The 19,453-nt window shown below is 42.6% G+C and overlaps 1 protein-coding gene across 1 annotated transcript in view; it reads left to right on the forward strand.

The window, feature by feature from the left end:
• DEPTOR (DEP domain containing MTOR interacting protein) overlaps positions 1-19,453 on the forward strand; it is a 122,759-nt gene that overhangs the window by 61,743 nt on the left and 41,563 nt on the right. Inside the window, exon 4 of the mRNA XM_032415698.1 lies at positions 1,548-1,726. Coding sequence (XP_032271589.1) covers positions 1,548-1,726 — 179 coding nt within the window. The remainder of the gene's footprint in view (positions 1-1,547; positions 1,727-19,453) is intronic.

A 19,453-nucleotide genomic window follows, 5' to 3' on the forward strand; every position in this document is an offset into this window, starting at 1 on the left:
GACAGGGGGGATGAGGAAGTTGGAGGCATAAAGGATGCTGTCTTGTTTTCTGGCGGGATGATGGAAGCACTCACTGGCACAGGACTAGGTTTGGGGGAAGAACCTGAGTTCAGGTCTGGGTTTGTTGATTTTGAGGTGTCTTTGAGATATCCGTATGGATACAAAGGCCGGGAGTTGGGAATATAGGCCTGATCCAGGGACATAAATTTGGGGATCTTTGGGGCATGGATGGCAGTTGAAGCCAGGGGAATGAAAGAACTTCCCTGAGAGACTAAGCAATGAGAAAAGAGGTATCTGGGGAACCGAATCTCAAGAGATTCCAGCCTTTAAAGTCCAGGGAGACAAGGAGGAGCCAACACAAAGGTAACTGAGAAGGAGGTAGGAACAGAGGGATAGGAGGGAAACCAGGACAGGGTAATGCCCCTCTGGGTGAGGGAAATGGTCAGTCGCATCTAATGCTGTTAACATCAACCAAAATGGGGATCCACAAAATGCCCATCATATATGGATGCAAGGGAGAGTACTCTAGCCCCAGCAGGAGTTTATTCGGAGGTGTGGTAAGGACAGAAGCGAGGGCAGTTGGAGAATGCTGGAGAAGGAGGCGTGAGAAACAAGCTCTGTGGGGACGGGGGTGTTGTGAAGGAGTGGCTTACATCAGTTCAGGCTGCAAATGCCACAGACTGGGTAGCTTAAACAATCAACTCTTATTTCTCACAGCTGGGAGGCAGGGAAGTCCAAGATCTAGGCGCCACACAGATCTGGTGTCTTGTGAGAGCCCTCTCCTTGGTTTGCAGACAGTCTTCTCCTTATATCCTCCTCAAGAAAGAAGGGGGAAGCAAGTTCTCTGTCTCTTCTTGCAAGGGTAGTAATCCCATCATGGGGGCCCCACCCTCATGAAATAACCACCTCCCAAAGGTCCCAGCTCCTGAGATACCATCACACTGGGCATTAGCATTTCAGTATATGAATTTTGAGGGGACACAAGCATTCAATCCATAGCAGTCATCTTGTTAGCCCAATAGTTTGTGAAACTGAGTGACTCCTTTAGGAAAGAAATACTATCCTTTTTAGAAAGGTGGGGTGGGGCTGGGTCAATAAATTGTCCTTTTCAAGGTGGCAAAACTGAATGCAGTCTGCTAATGCGGGTTTTGGATTACATTTCCAGGTTTGTTTGTTTTTTCTTTCCTTTCCTTTCCTTTCTTTTTCTTTTCCTTTTTCTTTTCTCTTCTTTTTTTAAGTAATCCCTACACCCAACGTGGGGCTTGATCTTATAACCCTGAGATCAAGAGTTGCATGCTCTATTGACTGAGCCAGCCAGGCACCCCACCGGTTTTTTTTTTTTTCTTAATTACCAGGAGAAAATGCATTTTGTTCACTCCTGAAGCAGGTCCTTCTGTTAGAAATTACATTTGTAACAGCACATGACGGCCACATCTGTCTGTCTAACAACTTTGCCGTGAGACTTCGCAGAAACCTACGATGTAGGATTTCAAAGGAGCTATTTTCCCTCTATGGAGGTTTATTTTTCTTCTCTTCCTTCCTCCCAGGCTGATGAGCCCTGAAAACACACTGCTGCAACCCAGGGAGGAGGAAGGGGTCAAGTACGAGCGCACCTTCATGGCGTCTGAATTCCTGGACTGGCTAGTCCAGGAAGGAGAGGCCACCACGCGGAAGGAGGCAGAGCAGCTGTGCCACCGGCTTATGGAACACGGCATCATACAGCATGGTGAGTGTGTGGGGCAGCATCTGCTGACGTAACGAGCAGTCCTAAAGTCTGGTGGCTTACAACCACAAGCATTTATTTCTCACTCATGGGTCTGTAGGTCAGTTGTGCCTCTGCATGGGCTTGGGCTCAGCTTGGCCTGTCTCCAAACTGGGCTCAGGTTCAGCTGGGCTGGCCGTGCATTCTCATGCTGGGACCCAGGCTATAAAGGAACATCTACTTTCTGGGATATAGTGTTTTTGTAGATGAGGGCAGAAGCTAACGAGGGCAGGCAGATCCATATAGTGTCTCCAAAAACTTCTGTTCAGATGCGATTTAACATCCTCAACACCCATGTCCAGTTGGCTACAGCAAGTCACCTGGTCCAGTCCCGATGGGAATTAGATGCTCCTCACAAAGTTGGTTGCAAGGGGAGGATGAACATTTGCTGAACCATGGTGCAAGCTGCCACAATGAAGAGCTCATCCAATAGGCCTCATAAGAGTTTGACTTTCCTTTTAGGGCTGACTCATAATGATGGTGGCATAAACTATTGGTTAAGAATGATATTAGTTATCTACTGCTGCATCAGAAATTACCCCAGACATTAAAGGTATAAAACAATAATAAATGTTTATCACCTCCCACAGTTTCTGTGGGTCAGGAAATTGGGAGAGGCTTAGCTGGGTGGTTCTGGGGTGGGGTCTCTTCGTGATATTGCAAAGATGTCAGTCGAGGGCTACTGTTGTCGGAAGGCCTGACCGGCCACAGGATTGGCCTCCACAATGGCTCACTTGTATGCCTCACGGGTTGGTGCTGGATGTTGGCAGAAAGCTTCAGTCCATTGCAGTCTGGACTTCTTCATAAGGCTGCTTGAGAATTCTTAGGACATGGCAACCTGGCTTCTTGCGGAGGGAGAATCTAAGAGAATGCAAGACAGAAACTATAATATCTTTTAAGTGAGCCCTGGAAATCACACACTGTCATTTCCTCAGTACTCCACTGGTGACCAGGTCGGCCCTATTCGGTGTGAGAGAGGACGATACAAGGGTGTGAATACCAGGAGGCAAGGATCACCGGAGCCATCCTAGAGGCTGGCTATCACAAGAACGTAGGCTCTGGAATCCCAACTCCACCAGTTATAGCTACTTGCCTTCTCTCATCTATAAAATGGGAATATCTACACAGGTGGTTGTAGGAATAGATGTGGTAGATATAAAGCACTCAGTTCAATGCCCTGATCCTAATAAGTGCTCAATTTATTAACATAGTTGCAAGATATATGTTCTGAACAGTGAGGACAGGGCTGAGAACCAGGTAAGCATATCAACCTAAAAGTCAATAGGAAAGGTAATACTTGAGTCATTCTTTTTTTTTTTTAATTTTTATTTATTTATTTGTCAGAGAGAGAGAGCGTGCACAAGCAGGGGAAGTGGCAGGCAGAAAGAAAAGCAGGCTCCTTCCTGAGCAGGGACCCCAGTGTGGGACTCGATCCCAGGACCCTGGGATCATGACCTGAGCCGAAGGCAGACGTTTAACCAACTGAGCCACCCAGGCATCCCTACTTGAGTCATTCTTGCTGTGAACTCCCATACCCCTACTTCTGTACAGGCCTTGGATTTCTATCCCAAGGTTAGGAAGATAATGGAATTAAAGAGATGAAAGGCACTTTCAGAATTATTTGGAGCAGTGTTTTACAGCTGCAGATTGCAACCCTTTAGTGGGCTGTGAAATCAATTTAGAGAGCCATTCCCAGCATGACTACTACACAAAGTACGGTCTAGAATGATAGAAACAGAATCTCTGATCCTACCAAGTCCTGCTGAATCTAATCTACATTTTAGCATGACCCTCAGGTGGTTTGAAGGCACATTAAAGTTTGAGATGCCCTGGACTGGAGGATTTAAATAGGATAGAAAATATCAGAGCATAGTTTACATAGTAAGGTTAAGTATTGTTTTGTAAAACTTTGATTTCAGTGAGATAATTACATAAACATATGGACATATTCTTGTGTGTATTGACTTGCCACATACAAATTGTTACTGTGTGCTGGGGTCAAGTATTTTGAAACCCATTGACCCAGAGGCATTGATCAGAGAGGCACTCAAGCCACTCAGTATATTCCAGGGTGGTTTCTCCTATGTGACCTTGCCATGATTAAACTCACAGCCGTTTATTCATGGCCTCATATGTCTGCTACTGTGCTAAGCTCACTGAGGGCGGGAAGCTGGGTAGAAAGTAGGGTGCCCACATGGTCTCTGGCCCTAGACATCTTAGAGTCTTGTTGGGACTCGAATGTGGAATAGAACCAATTCGCGAACAGAAAAAGTACTGTACATTTCATTTATTTATTTTACACCCCGTGGCAGGCACCGTTCTAATGATTTCACAAATATTGACTTATTTAAACCTCTTAAACTCTTTTGAGGCAGATATGCTTTTTGTTATTATTGCTAAATTTATTTTATTGTGGTAAGAACCTCCCATGAGGTCAATCTTCTTAACAAACTTCTAAGTGCCCAATATAGTATTGTTGACTATAGGGCAGGTGTTCTTATTCTCATCATTTTACAGAAAAGGAAACCAAGGCACCAGTAGGCTAAAGATTTTGTCTGAGGGCGCTCAGGTAATAACATCCAAATGGGTATTTGCTAATAAGTGTGAACTCAAAGTTGGTAGGAGTATGGGGCTTTCCACAGTGAAAAATGGTGCATTTGGGTTAGAGTTAGTTCTGTTGTCTTTGCTATAGACAGAAAACTTGGTGATACCAAGTGCCAGAGAAAACCAGCTTCTTAAACTACAGTTTACTGACTAATACTGTAACATCTTCAGAGTGAAGAGAGAGGGTGCCAGGAATTGTTTCCAAATGATTTCCCAGGAGCTAGTAATTATACTTCAACTACATTGTAATTTCGTAATGCTATCAACATAAAACTCCATAAAGTTGTAATGTAAAGGATAAAAGAAGGCATTACTGAGAGCAAATATTAACCCCAGAAGTTTGCTTTCCATAGTTTCAGGAGGATTGAATATTCTCTATGTATAGACGTCAGAGTTTCCAAGGGAGTCCCAGTTTCCCAGTCCAGCAATTCATTGCTAGATTACAGGTTCTACGTTTGAGTTATGAAAATATGGCCACCTCGTATGTGTATATTAGAGCTAATGACAAATACAGTTAGTGTCTTAAGCAAAGCTCTGAATTCTCCAGCTAATAATTAACTTCACAATTTAAATATTAAAGAAAGTCAGACATTAGGTTATCCAGAAAATTTCTGGATAAGTGTGGTTCCCTAGATTGAAGCCAGTAGACATAAAAATCAGTCCTGCTATGAAATCCTAAACTAGCTTCATTTATAAATGGTGAATGATGTTCTATAATCAAGACAGAACTTGGAGATGAATCATTAACGTACAAGCCTATGTATGTAAGTGTGTGTGTGTCTATGTGTATATATACACATGCATGCATATATGTATATATTGATACAAATGTATGTATGTTGACCACATATGTACATATTTATCCAGCTTTTTCATTTATTAAGGTTTACTGTATACCAGGTACTGGGCTAAATACTTTATAGATTTTAATATATTGTATATTTAATGTGTATATGCTTCACATATATGAGATATAATCTTATTAAATTTTCACAGCAATTCTGTGACATTGGTATTATTATTATTATTATTATTATTATTACTACAGTTTTACAGTGAAGAATTCAGAAGTGCAGAGCCCTTAAGATCTTTCCCAAGGGTGTATAGCTAACCAGTAGCTACTAGGTGTTGTGCCTGAAACAGACGTTTTCCTTGGCCCAGGATGTATGTAACTGGGTGTGGCCGCCTCACACAGTGGGATGAACACTGTCTTGGGAGGGAGACAGACAGGAATTAGGTCCCAGCTCCTCCACCTGCTGAGTGACTATGTCAACGTCTCAATTCTTCCATTCCTTAGGTTTTGAGATTTATGAAATTAGAGTCACATTATACACCTTTGAGAGTTATTTACTTACTCTGTGGGGGGAGAGCATATGACCTCCCACATGTACTAGAAGGACTCAACATAGAGTTGGACTCAGGGCTAAGATTTATTATGGTGAAAGGCCACAGAGAAGGGGCCTCAGGGGCAAAAGATACCTCAGGTGTTGTCTGGAGAAATCCAGGACAGGTTTCCTGGGTCCTCCCTCCCAGAGCCACACAGATCTGGCTCCTTTGTCCAGTAGGGCCATGTGATAATGCATGTGCAGTGCTTCTGCTCGGGCAGAGCCCACTTGAGACTCAAGTACAAGGTTTTTGTTGGGGGCTGCTCATGGAGGTGCGCTCTGCCTGCTTGGCCGGCCGCAACTACCCGTCCAGACTCTCCGAAAAAAAGCACGTGTTCTCCCTAAATCATAGTGTTTGTGCAAACAATCTAGGCAGGTTGGTATAGCAGCATGCAGTGCACCAGGTAAAGTGGCCTTATCAGTCAGTAACTTGGGGAACTTTCCAAAAGCCAAGTTCCCAGATGCGAGCCACAGGCCAGGCCCCCCAAGTGAGCCCTTTATTATTATTATTTTTTTTTTAAAGATTATTTATTTATTTGAGACAGAAAGAGAGCACAAGGGGTGGAGAGGGGCAGAGGGAGAGGGAGAAGCAGACTTCCTGCTGAGCAAGGGGTCCAATGCGGGGCTCGATCCCAGGACACTGGGATCGTGACCCAAGCCGAAGGCAGACTCAACCGACTGAGCCACCCAGGTGCCCCCCAGTGAGCCCTTCTGGATCAGGGCTGCACAGAGCTGCCATGAGAATTCAATAATAGCAGTTGGCAAAGCTTTCCGAACAGCGCCTACCGCTTATGGCCCCAGATACCAGCTACTGTATGCGATCTGATCAACGGCAAATAACAGTTAAAATTTATAGAGCCCCTCCCATGTACCAGCCACTGTTCTAGTCACTCTACTCATTGACTCATTTATTCCTCTCCATAACTGTTAGGTATCATAATTATTCCCATCTTAAAGATGAGCTTAAGTAACTTGCTGAAGACAAGAGCTGGTCAATGGTGGATTCAAGATTCAAATCCCGGCAATCTGGTTCTTACCGCTAAAGACGACTGGACCCTAACTATAAGCTCCATAAGATTAGGAAAAAATTCCCCAACTTTTATTGCATCAGCTCATACTGCCTGGCAGATGTAACCATAAAAATGGTTAGCTCATAACATATACGATTCCCTTTCCCCAGACAATGACCAGATACCTTGAGATTTTTGTGTAACCTTTGCAAATGCGACGAACACATTTCTTTACTCACATCAGGTATCTCCCTCCACTGCTCTAGCTCTACCCAGTATCTCTTCCTTACATGAAGGGAGATAGAAACCCGATAATCACGTGGGTAAATTGCTCACAGCTGCAGCAGCTGACCCTGGATAATCAGGCTAGTGCAGCTCTGTCCAGGCGTATAATTTCCTCTTTGAAAGATTTAGTCAGAGCACTTCAACAATTTCAACACTTCATCAAGCCCTCTTTCTTTTTCTTTTGTTTTAAGCATATATTTATATAACATTTGCAATTCCCAAAGCTCTTTTATGTATATTATCTTTTTAATCCTCCCAGCTGCTCAGGGGATAGTGGTGATTATCCCCTTCTCCAGTGCAAGACAGTAGCTGAGACATTCACTCTGACAGCCCTGGAGAGGGAACTTGGAATCTGCCGCACAGGAAGCTAGATGCCAGATCGAGACAGGAATTGACCCCATCTTTCCAGTAATTAAGATCACTGACAGGGTTCAGCCTAAGCCTGAAATAGCCTGGCCAAAGAAAGAATGAGAGAGAGAAAGAGAGAGATGGGAGGAAGGAAGAAAGGAAGAAAAACAGCCCTGATGATTGAGGCTGAAGGCAAGATCTCAACTTGCCCAAGACTGAGTGATACTGCAGAAAAGAAAGCATTCTGATAGTTGTTAAAACAGTAAAGAAGACTTGCCCTAAGACCTATTGCAGTAGGGGAGGGAGATGGGGCTCAACTCTGAATACAACAAGGACAAGTGGGGATTTGTAGCCATGGGACAGGGTGAGGGGGTCGGGGGTGGAAATGTATTAAAAGGAGGCATCAAGGGTAGGGGGATTCCTGCTAAACCAATTTAAGAGAATTCTTTTGAAAGGTAGGCCAAGGACTTATACATCAAAGATGGAGGATGAGAAACTTGTCAAATATCAAGTGTGATTGGGTATCGAGGTGGGTGGAGGTTCTTACTCAGCTGACTTAGCGGATTCTTTACAAGACTGGGCTGGCTGAGAAAGCCAAAGACAGGATGGGGGGGGGAGAGACGGGCAAAGTCAAGGCCTCATCGAAAAGAGGGTTCAGGGGAACCTGGCTATAAAGTCAGAACAAGGAGAGAGTCTTTGTCAATGGGAACCTACCCTTGCTGGCCTACCCTCCCTTCCTGTCCATCAAGACTCTCCTACTCACGTTCTCTTACTTTTTGCTTTTGGTAACTTCTTGCCTCCAACAAATGAAGATTTTTCTATTACAGATGGTACCCAGTCAGTATCTTCATCTTTCTTTACCCTTAACTAGAATGTAAATGCTGAGGGCAGAGAATTTGTTTTCTCTCTCTGTATCCCCAGTGGCTTGGCATTTGTATATTAACTATTCAGTAAAAATGTGTTCAATGAATGGATGACGGTAATGACCACCTGTTGAGGCCTTGCCATTTGCCGGGCACAGGGCAGAGTATTTATACCAGCTATAGTTCTTTGATTATAAGCAGCCCCAGTCATCATTTGCTTTCAACATATGGCAGAGCTAGCCAACAGTTAAAGGAAACATTGAAAAACCAGATGCCTGAAGAACTAGAGTAGTTCTTGGGGATCCAGGTGCCAGGAACTTGTGACTAAAGGGCCATGCCTTCCAGCCACCTACAGCCAGGGAATCTGCTCAGTCTCAACTCTAGAGAGATTGTGATTGGCTGAACCCTAGGTCACATGCCCACGTCTTGACCCAAGATGGGCAGAACCCTTTGACTGGCAGACTCACCAGGTAGGGGAGGGCCATTGTTCACAAAAAAAAAAAAAAAGAAAGAAAGAAAGAAAGAAAGAAAAAAAGAAAAGTTGAAAGTTCTGTTACCAAAGGGAAATGAGTGCTAAGGCAGGCAAAAGTGATAGGCTGTTCTTTACCACTGTTAGTTCATTTAATCCTTCTCCCCCAAATGAATGCACTTGGTATTGTTTTCCCTGTTCCTTTAGATGACAGTGTTGCAGCATTTGCAACTAGTATAATCATTCTTCACTCCTAAATGTCAAACTCTGAATAGGAAAAAAAAATAATGCTTGGGGAGAATATTTTCTCAATCTGCTTTCAATAGTTATTTCAAGCATAATCTTTATCAACAGCCACAATCTAATAAAATTGTTTTGCTTTCTCAATTTGGAATTTTGGGGAATTATCCCACTGCGTCTTCTGATATGTACACAGCCAGAATGTGGTTGCAGTGCAAACATAAGGGAACAAGGTTGCTTGGTGAAGTCAAGGGCTAATGCATTGGCACACATTAAAGTGTTGATTTTGGTTAAAGGAAAACAGGTGTTTAGCTACACCAAGGCTTAACTACTAGAAAGTATGAAGGTAATGAGAGATACCTTATCTCATGTAATCTTCCAAAAGAGTGCAAAGCATAAGGAACAGAGGGCTTTTGTGAACAGTGTCGTAACTGCAGATATTTCCGTCTTTAGTTGACATTAGTATAACTTGTCAGGTCCACAGACACTGATCTTGCTATACAGACAGTGTTTGGCTTTGAAGCCTGTGGTCCTACCAACTCTTGCCTCGCTCCTGCTAGCTTGTTGTCCGGTATCCCGGCCCTATGTAGTCCTCAGTTTACCCAGGTGCAGCATTTTTTAATAGCATGAGGAAGTCTTAGAGTACAACAACACAATCTCTGTGCAGTTGAAGTATATGGAAGTTATGCAGTCTTGTATTAAGTACTACTCAGCGAGGTGTTACATGGTAATTTAAGGACTTATCTGGATTTCAGTGGTCATTTTTAGTGGGACCTGTAAGCCAGGGTCTCAGGTTCATTAGAAAGACATATCAGGGTGGAATGGACAGTTCAGATTGCTGTTCATGATATGCCCCTACCCTCTCCTACTGGTCAGGAAGCACTGTGGTGTAAAGTTCTGGCTACTGATGGACATGAGCTTGACCATAGCCCTCAAGGCAGAGTGGAAGGGGTGGGACAAAAAGTTAAGAGGCTCTCCTTTAAAGAATGGAATACCTCCATTCTCTTTTCCATCGCAGACCATTTTCTAGCTCTGACTCTGTCAATCTTGAGTAAGTTCCTTGCGTCAGTCTCTTGTAGCTGGGAGACTGGGAACTTTGGGCAAGGATTCATGTCTGGGACCCAGGTTTTCCTTGGGCAGTTACAAGGATTATTCTCACAGCATTTCATCCTTGCTGCTGTCCTGCAGTCTCTCGTGGTTATTCCTCTAGTAAGTCCCCAACTAGCCACTCCTGGCTCGAGATCCTTAGCCACTCACGTTCACATTAACTCAGTTCCTCTTTGCTGACACTCCCATCTCAGACAGTATGTCTGGATTGTCTTTTTGTGTTTGGGCCTCCAGCTCCTCCTCCAGCCCCCTCCTCCCCTCTTCTGCCAGGAATGGCTAAACAAGCTAAAGCATATTTGTACGAGGGAGTGATTGCTAGGTGTAAAACTGACCATATGTCAACTCTGATCGGTGTGACTATGCAACGGTATTAAGTTAAAATTTAAGAAGGAATTACACACACACACACATATATCCAGATTACAATTGAAAAAATACGTGTTTATTAATGTTCATAACCAAATTTAATCTAATTTGGAGAGTAATGTTTTTGTAAAATTATTTATGTAAATTATTTTAAAACTGACATAAAATTTAAAGGTTCTAACATTTTATCTAGCTTTTTTCTAAAAAGCTCCCTTTCACTTTCTTCTCTGTCCCAGTGATGACACTGGACCCAATGAGGAGCCCACCCCCTCCCCTCTCTCCTTCTATCCAAGAAAGGCTTGCATATTGGAGTCTGTATTCTCTCCATTTTATTGTAGCCACTCCTTTGGCTCCTGCACAGGTTGCAGTCTGATTGGAAATTACCAAAGCCGCCATGCCCAGGGAGAAGGAGTAGGTGTTGGTTTTTCCCACTGGCTCACTCCTGTCTCTCTAAAGTCTTCTTTGACAGTTGCTTAGAGCATAATCTCAAGCAGGGATTCCTATCAAGTGGGAACATAACGTGCTTCCGCGTCAAAATGAAGGAAATAGGATAGGGGACATAGTGTGGGGGCGGGGACAGGAAAAGGGACTGCAGTAACAAGAACCCTCGATCACTCAGCTGTCAGAAGCTTGGGATAAGAGTTCTCTTCTATGACAGGTAGCTCTCAAAGTGCTACACGTAAAGGCAAGAACTTGTTTGGTGGTTAGCTCGTCTGTTCCTATGGTATATGAGCCTCTACTCTAGACTGATCCCATTTCCCATGGAAACATGATGTGAGCCACAAATGCAATCCATAGATGTCCTTTTAAAATTTCTAAGAGCCACAGTAAAAACAGTAGAAGCAGGTGAAGTTAATCTCAATAATATATTTTAACTCACCATCTCCAAAATATCATTTCAAAATATAGTCAACATGACAGATACCAATCAGCTATTTTACGTTCTTATTTTTCTTACTCAAACTTTTAAAATTCAGTGCAGGGGCGCCTGGCTGGCTCAGCCAGTTAGGCATCCGACTCTTGATCTCAGCTCGGGTCTTGATCTCAGGGTCGTGAGTTCAAGCCCCGTGTTGGGCTCCATGCCCAGCGTGGAGCCTACTTAAAAAAAGATAATAACAATAAATAAAATAAAATCCAGAGCTCATCTCAATTAGGACTCTGCCACACTTTAAGTGCTTGGCAGCCCCACGTGTCCTGTGGCTCTCATTCTGGAGAGCCTAGCTCTAGACCTTTCTGAATCCAGCACAGGGGAGGGTGGTATCCTGGTGAGTGTGTGTGTCATTTTTCAGCCCCTCATCTCAGAGGTCTTTGTCTGTGGCTAAATTCTGAACATTTCTGTTGAAGAAGCGCCTTGTTATCTCTATTTTGCAGTGCTGGTTTGGACACCCCCATAGAGCTGGTCACCAGCCACACAAGTTTCTGGAACAGTGACAATAATCCTCTCTTCCCCAGCACACTGATTTCACAATCATGTTTTCTTTCTCCTCTGTTTTTTAAATATTCCCTTTGATTTTTAAATATTTCCACAAGTCAGAAATTGTTGAATGCCATCACTTAGGCTGGTTTTGATCTTGGCAGTTCCCTCTTGGCTCAGAAAGGGCTTATCCGGTATATAACTCAAAGTTCAGGAGCACCTTCTTAAGCTTCTACTCTTCATTGTGGCCTCCTTTGGATTTTTACTGGCAGCAGGACAATATTATTAATGGTGCATTGGCATTATTGTGAGCTATCTTTCAGAGATCTGTGGGTCCCCATTTGTTTATTAATTTCACTTGCGTCAGATAAAAGATGAGGTTATTGTAATTTCTTTTCCGCAGATGTAAAAATTGAGGCCCGAGGACTGCCCACAAGCAGTTCCATCCCAGGGGAATCAGAGCCGAGTGGCTGGAAGGCATTATCTTCTGCCTGCATGACTTTATGTCTAATCCCTCTTGGCTTCGAGCCAAGCAGTTTGTTGCAAGGTGTGGGCTGCAAATAAACAGAAAGCATTTGTTTTTTAAGCTTTTGATTTCATGTCTCTAGATGTGCGTTTGGAACAATATCAGGATTGTGTTTTTGGTATAAAGAACAGAAAATGTAGTACTGATGGCTAGAACAGAGAGGTCCCTCTGCCTCTGGCAGGGACCTGTTGTGGGGGGCAGGGGGGAATCCTGGGCTGATAAGACGTAGATAAGGCCCCATCCATTTTTGGTCGGCTATTCCTAGAGTTCGCCAGGCCTCGTGTCTGCACTGTGGGCAGGAAGAAGATGGAAAGGCAGAGAGGTGTCACCTAGCAAGACTTTGTTTTTTATTTAGGAGAGGTTGCCTCTTCCTGAGAGTTACACCTACATCACGTGGGTCAGAACTGTGTCACATGGTCACCCCTTGGTGGAAGGTGATCAGCGGATCGAATGCTTTTACCCAGGCACACTGCTGCCCTGGGCAAATAAAAAAGGAGGAAGAAAGAGAGAGTGGGTTTTGGATAAGCAGCTACTATTGTCATCCACAAGGACAAATGTCTTTATCATTAAGTAACTATGGGATCTTCTGGGCTTCCAAGGGATAGTTTCCTTTTTGTGTCCACACACGGAGTTCCTTGTAGCTCTAAGTGAGATTTGAAATAGCTGGGGATACCAGTATCAGTGTCTTAGTTTTGACCACTGCACCATGGTTATCTTTTCTTTTTTAAAGATTTATTTATTTGACAGAGACAGCAAGAGAGGGAACACAAGCAGGGGAAGGGCAAGAGGGAGAAGCAGGCTTCCCGCTGAGCAAGGAGCCCGATGCGGGGCTCGATCCCAGGACCCTGGGACCATGACCTGAGTCGAAGGCAGACACTTAATGACTGAGCCACCCAGGCTCCCCTGCATCATGGTTATCTTAACATTATGGTGTGCTGGGGTAGATAGGAACTGTCTATACTATATTTACTGCTTTTCTATAAATCTAAAATGATTTCAAAATATAAAGCTTATTTTTTAAAAAGCAGGCAAGGTTTTTCCTATATCTGTCTTCCTTTTTTTGTTTTGTTTTGTTTAAGAAAAGGTGAATACAGATATAAATTATATAGAAAATAGATGAAGACCATTTTTTTAAAAAAACTGCTAAATCTCACCACTGATTTCTTCTTTTTTTGAATATCCCCTTCTTCCTACTTTGAAAGTACCATACTCTTCAGTCTCATAAGGAACACTTGATAAATTACTCGACAGTAATGGACCAGCATGTTTTGTGGTAACCTTTCTGAAAAGAGTTAGAAAATGCCATCCAGGGATAAGGCTTTGGTGGGTGTTCACACCCCTGTTTCTTGGGTAAGATTTTATTCTGGTCCCTTCAGCATCCCACTGGATGCTTTTCTCTGTGTTGTTGGCCTTGCTGAATTGATCTGGGTTAGGCTGGATGCCTCCTTTTCTTCCAGTCCACCTAGAGTTGCTTCCAGATGCTTCCCCTATGTAGGCAAAGTCTGCAGAGGCTTATACCTTAGAAAGGTATCTTTTGGGCACTGATAACCTGGGCCCTCAAGGAAACCCACACATGGCCAACATTAATGGAGTGCCCCTGGCCCAGAAACTGTAACAGGCCTTTTACCTATGTCCTTCCATTATTTCTTCAACTCATTTTCCAGATGAATACAACTAGAGCTCAGGGCAGTTAAGTAACTTAGTAAAGACTGGGCATCCAGCACTGGGCAAAACATGAGTATCAAAGATGAATCATCTTTGGAGATTCTGGCAGTATTTTCTCAGGCTGAGTGTAATGGATAGTGGAAAAATTGTCTGTATTATTTAGATAAATACAATGCAGTTCATCACTTAAAAAAAAAAAAGAGTGAAGCTGGTGTTCAGCCCAGGGCCATCTGAGACCAGAACAGTGTTTTCGATGTCATCATTCTGTCCTTTTGATGAACAATTCCAAGGTAATAAACATTCTGGCCTGGTGAAGAAAGAGTTTTGTGGAAAATGTGCCCGTCCAAACTGCCTTCTGTAAACTAGAGATAGGAATAAATGAGGGATAAGTAGATTCTGATGTTTTGGTGTTTGTCAGCTCATTTACCTCCTCGTTGGCATTATTACATCTTTGGATGGGAGACAGTCTAGAGAGGAGATTAAGGAATGGGGTTCCAGAGTTAATCTGTCAGTGTTTCTGCCTTAAACCTTCCAGTTAATAACTATGGGAGTTTACTTTGGGCAAGTTTACTTTGTGTAATCCTGTTTTCTCATCTGTAAAATGGGAATAATTCTAATGGTTCTCTCATAGTGCTGCTATGAGAACTGAATGATATAATTATGCATGTGCTCAGCATAGGGCCTGCCCGGCACAGAGTATCACTCAATAAATGTTAGCTGATTGTTACTTTCATTATTGTTATCATCAACATTCTCAGCATCAAATGCCTTGGTGGAGCTCAATATAAATTTGATGACTTCACCCATGCTGGTCTTACACAGTATCTTATCCATACTCCACGCTGAATGTCTACGTGTTAAATAAATCAACACTGAGGTGCTTTAATTAGGCCTTTGGATTTATGCCAACAATTCCAAAAGATCTAGAAGAGAGTCACAATTTTTTTTTCATTGAATCTTGTATGTGAAGTATTCCATTTCCTGGACAAAATGAATTTGTGTTTAGACCCTTGCGCTTATGGTATCATTTAGTCTTTGAAAAACATACCCTTTGTTTTGAGTTTTATCGCTAACAATGAAGGTTCTAGTCTTTGGAACGCACCCAGCTATTATTTAATCATGCATAGAGAAGAAGAAAACATAATTTGACCTACTTTCTGTTTATTACCTTTACATTTCTGGCAATAAGACACAGAAGCTGCAAAAACCTACACAATCACGATGTCATGTTTTGATTTTCTTCTTTTCTGCTATCCTTACTAGAGTTACTTTCATCCTTCTTCCTCATCTCTTTCCCATCCTCTCTGCCCTTCAGTCAATTGAGTTAGTGCAATTGGGTTCTAACTTTGTGAATGTGAAGTGTTTTGTTTTAGTAATATCAATTAATAGGACTTTATACCCTAAAACCAATTTCCTGTTTTCATATCCTCTTCTTAATGTTGTCGGTGCTCAGGAAGTAATTATTTTAGTTCTCTGACTCACTGTTGTTATTGCCCTTTGAAGAGTTTTGTATCCCAAGCACCTAGCTCTGTCCTTACGTGGCACAGGCACTTAAATACAACTGCTTAATGTTCTTGAATCAAGGACTTTTGCTGCTTTAGGAAACAGGGCTCTTTCAACTTCTGCATTCCTTTAGGGTGGTTTGCGATGGGTAATTATGGCCCTAAGTATAGCTCAGATTTTAAAAAAAATTACTTTTATCTTCTATTGTAGTTAGTTCTCAATGCATGTTTTCCACCAAACATATGATTAAAAAGCATGATATGAATATTTTTTAGTCTTGACAGTTTTTTAAATCTGCAGCCTACTAAGTGACCTAAGTTGCTCAGACTCTGAAGGACGGTGAATTAGCAGGAGCAGGGAGCCCAAAGAGTGCAGAGCCTTCCCTGGACACATGAAACAATGGAAAGCTTTGGACTTGTTGGCAGAGAAGGTGCAGCATTTTCATATGCAGATTTTTTTTTTTTTTTAAGATTTTATTTATTTATTTGACAGAGACAGACACAGTGAGAGAGGGAACACAAGCAGGGGGAGTGGGAGAGAGAGAAGCAGGTTTCCCACTGAGCAGGGAGTCTGATGCAGGGCTCCATCCCAGGACCCTGGGATCATGACCGGAGCCGAAGGCAGACGCTTAACCGACTGAGCCACCCAGGCACCCCTCTTATGCAGAATTTATTTGCCTTTTAGAAACCTGAAGTCTGAGGACTAGATCTGCCACCTGTTTAGCCTTGAGGTTTATCAGTACTCTTAGACAATGTCTGCAGGCTCTAAGTGGTCCTTTTATGAGGAGGTACAGGGATCCATAGGAGATGAGAAAGCGAGCGAGAGGAAATGGAGTGAGGAGTAAGATGGAGTGACAGCCTTGATGGCCCAGAATGATCCTTCACCCACCATGGTGCCCTCGGGGAAGCAGTGAGCCACATCCACCTCTGCTCTGTGGAGGACAGTGATGAGGAGGATGCTAATCATGGCAGCTAGTGAGGGTCTCCTGTCTTAAAGGTGACTGGAAGAACTTTTAGCTTTGGTACCAGTTTGCATTTATAGTATGGTACCCCCCATCTCATCCTTGATGATCGTTCTTCTTCATTGTGATAGCCATTATCCTTCCCTGCCCCCCTCTGTTTAGGCCCTCTTTCACTCTGCTAAGTTACTTATGTGATCCCAGATCCAAGACCACCCTTTAAAAAGGTTTGATGGAGGTGCCTGGGTGCCTGGGTGGCTCAGTCAGTTAAGTGGCTGGCTCTTGGTATGGGCTCAGGTCATGATCTCGGGGTCCTGGGATTGAGGACCACCCACTGTTGGGGGGCTCTGAGCTCGGCGGGGAGTCTGCTTGAGATTCTCTCTCTCCCTCGGCCTCCTCTTTCCCCCTCTACTCATACTCTCTCAAAGAGATAAATCTTTAAAAAATTAAAAAATAGGGGCGCCTGGGTGGCTTAGTCGTTAAGCGTCTGCCTTCGGCTCAGATCATGATCCCAGGGTCCTGGGATCGAGCCCCACGTCAGGCTCCCTGCTCGACAGGGAGTCTGCTTCTCCCTCTCCCACTCCCCCTGCTTGTGTTTCCTCTCTCGCTGTCTCTCTCTCTGTCAAATAAATAAATAAAATCTTTTAAAAAAATTAAAAAATAAATAAAAATTAAAAAATTAAAAGGTTTGTTGAAATGCCATCCAGAGAGCAGTTGGTAACTGCACGTTCTCTCCCTCCACCTCCCTCCCACCCCCCTTATCACACTGCTGGATTCAGCTGGCTTATTTCATGATGCCTCTTGTGTTATGTCATTTGCCAGCAAACATTCCAAGGATGAATGAAGGTATGTGACCTTCCTTCCTCCAACTATATAAGAAGCTTAAAATGTCTTTTATATTCAGCTGAATTTGTAGATTTCAAGGTGATAGATTTTTATATTCATCTTTAGATTTTATGTGTCAGTGGAATAGAAGCCAATTTCCCCTCTTGTACATAATCACTTTTTAAGGTCTCTTTGTGTTTGCTGAAGTCATCCTAATAACTTAAAAGAGAAAAATGTAGCCACATTGTCCACAAAAAGAATATATGTATGTCACTTTATTATTTTGGTAGATTACATGACATTTCTCTCATGCTTTCTGAGAAGTAAAGGCACACAGCAAATCAGGATCTCTTTTCTTTTACCAAGTATCAACAACATTGTGAGCTTAGTGCTTCTAGAACCCCCACTTTCCTAAGCAATTAGATCCTCTTGTAGTTATATGGCTTCAGCTTTCTGGCTATGCCTGATTTTACTCTTATTTTATGTTTGATTTAATACCAAGCCAAGTCAAGCCCCTTGGGAGTGCTACCCATATGGAAGGAAAGTCTTCATAAGTCCCAGAAATTATAAATTGAATGGATAACTAATTACCACTTTCAATTACAGCTGTAATTGTAAGAGCACAACTAGAAAAACCAGATATTGAATGTCAGCTTTGAATATTCTCTCTTATTTATTCCTGGTTAGAGGTTCATATTCTCAAGGAGCAAAGAACAAAATTTGTCAAATTGTTTATGTCACAACATTTACCTTACATAAAAGTCCTGTATAGTGTTGGGATCTGAGAAGTAAAAAATTGGAACAACCTCAAGATTTAGAGCCGCCAATCGCCGTCCCCCAAATGATTTTTCTTTCCTTCTCTTTATTTTTTTCCCCCAGGAGTTTAGGTTATTTCTTCTGTGTTTACCAAAGAGTAAGTCGCCTATGTAGCAAATGGCTTTGTATTTAATATAGTCAATGTCATGTTAAAGTATAGGAAGAACGAACTCTTTTCTGTCTCTGGAATATAAACTATATGTCATTTAGCTGTTGTTTATTTCTTGAGAGTTTACATGTGTAATTTATGACCGAAGGCTAAAGTCAATCTTTAGGAGTCTAAGAACAAGAAGACTTAAACCACTAGATTTCAGATGACATTCTAAATCTCTCACATCCATTATCCCATTTTTCCTTCACAGCAAAGCCGTGCAAAGTTAAAAGTTTAGTAAGTTGCCTAAAGCACCCTGCTAGTCAGGTTGGCAGAACTGGGATCAAAACTGAGATCATCTAACTCTAGTACCTGCACTTTTTATTGTGTAATATTAGCTTCTAAAAGTTATTCAGCCTAAGAGAGTGTTTAATGAAGTGCCAACTTAATTGTTTTGTTCTTATCTGAATCAATGCCTCTTTTAGCAGACTTTGGTTTTGATGAGCTTGAAAGGATGAGCAGATGAGGTGTCATAGTCCACTCACGATGCTAAGATAGCTGGGGTGGTGTGCGACAGTAGGTGCTCACATTGTTGGATAAATGAATGGATGCCATGTGTGACTGATTGATGCCATAATATGGTTGTCTACCTGCACTCTTGAAGCTTTTGTGACTACGATTATCTGTGTTATACCTAAGGCCATGCTCACAAACAAAGCAAATGCATGAAATTCAGTGTTCATGTCATTAAGCTTTTAATGAGAGAGAAAAAAAGAACCCTTTTAAAAGCAAAATAATTCATTGAAAACAATGCAGGTGACACATGCAATTGTCACTTTTCTATTCTGAGAGGAGAATTGGACTCCATCTGTTCCAGCCACACAGCTGGAGGATGAACACGTGGAGACATTCGTTTTCACAGAGTGTGGCTGCTCCTCAGGTACTAAAATCCAAATAAGTCCTTGAAAATTGAAGTGGGCCATTAAATATAGTGTGTCATAAAGTTGAATTCCCACAAGCCAAATGGCGGCATCATCAGCACATGATGGTAATTGTAAAAATCACAACAGTGGTTGTAAAATAATAAAGGTATAATTTTTTGAGTTCTTACAATCCACTTGGCATTATGCTTATCAGGTGTGGTCTGTTGTCTCATCCAGTTTTTGTTTTCCATGATTCGGTCACGTTTAAGGTCATTTGCACCATTGGAGAGGGA

This window comes from Phoca vitulina, unplaced genomic scaffold (genome assembly GCF_004348235.1).
Source record: "Phoca vitulina isolate PV1807 unplaced genomic scaffold, GSC_HSeal_1.0 scaffold18, whole genome shotgun sequence".
Taxonomy (NCBI): domain Eukaryota; kingdom Metazoa; phylum Chordata; class Mammalia; order Carnivora; family Phocidae; genus Phoca; species Phoca vitulina.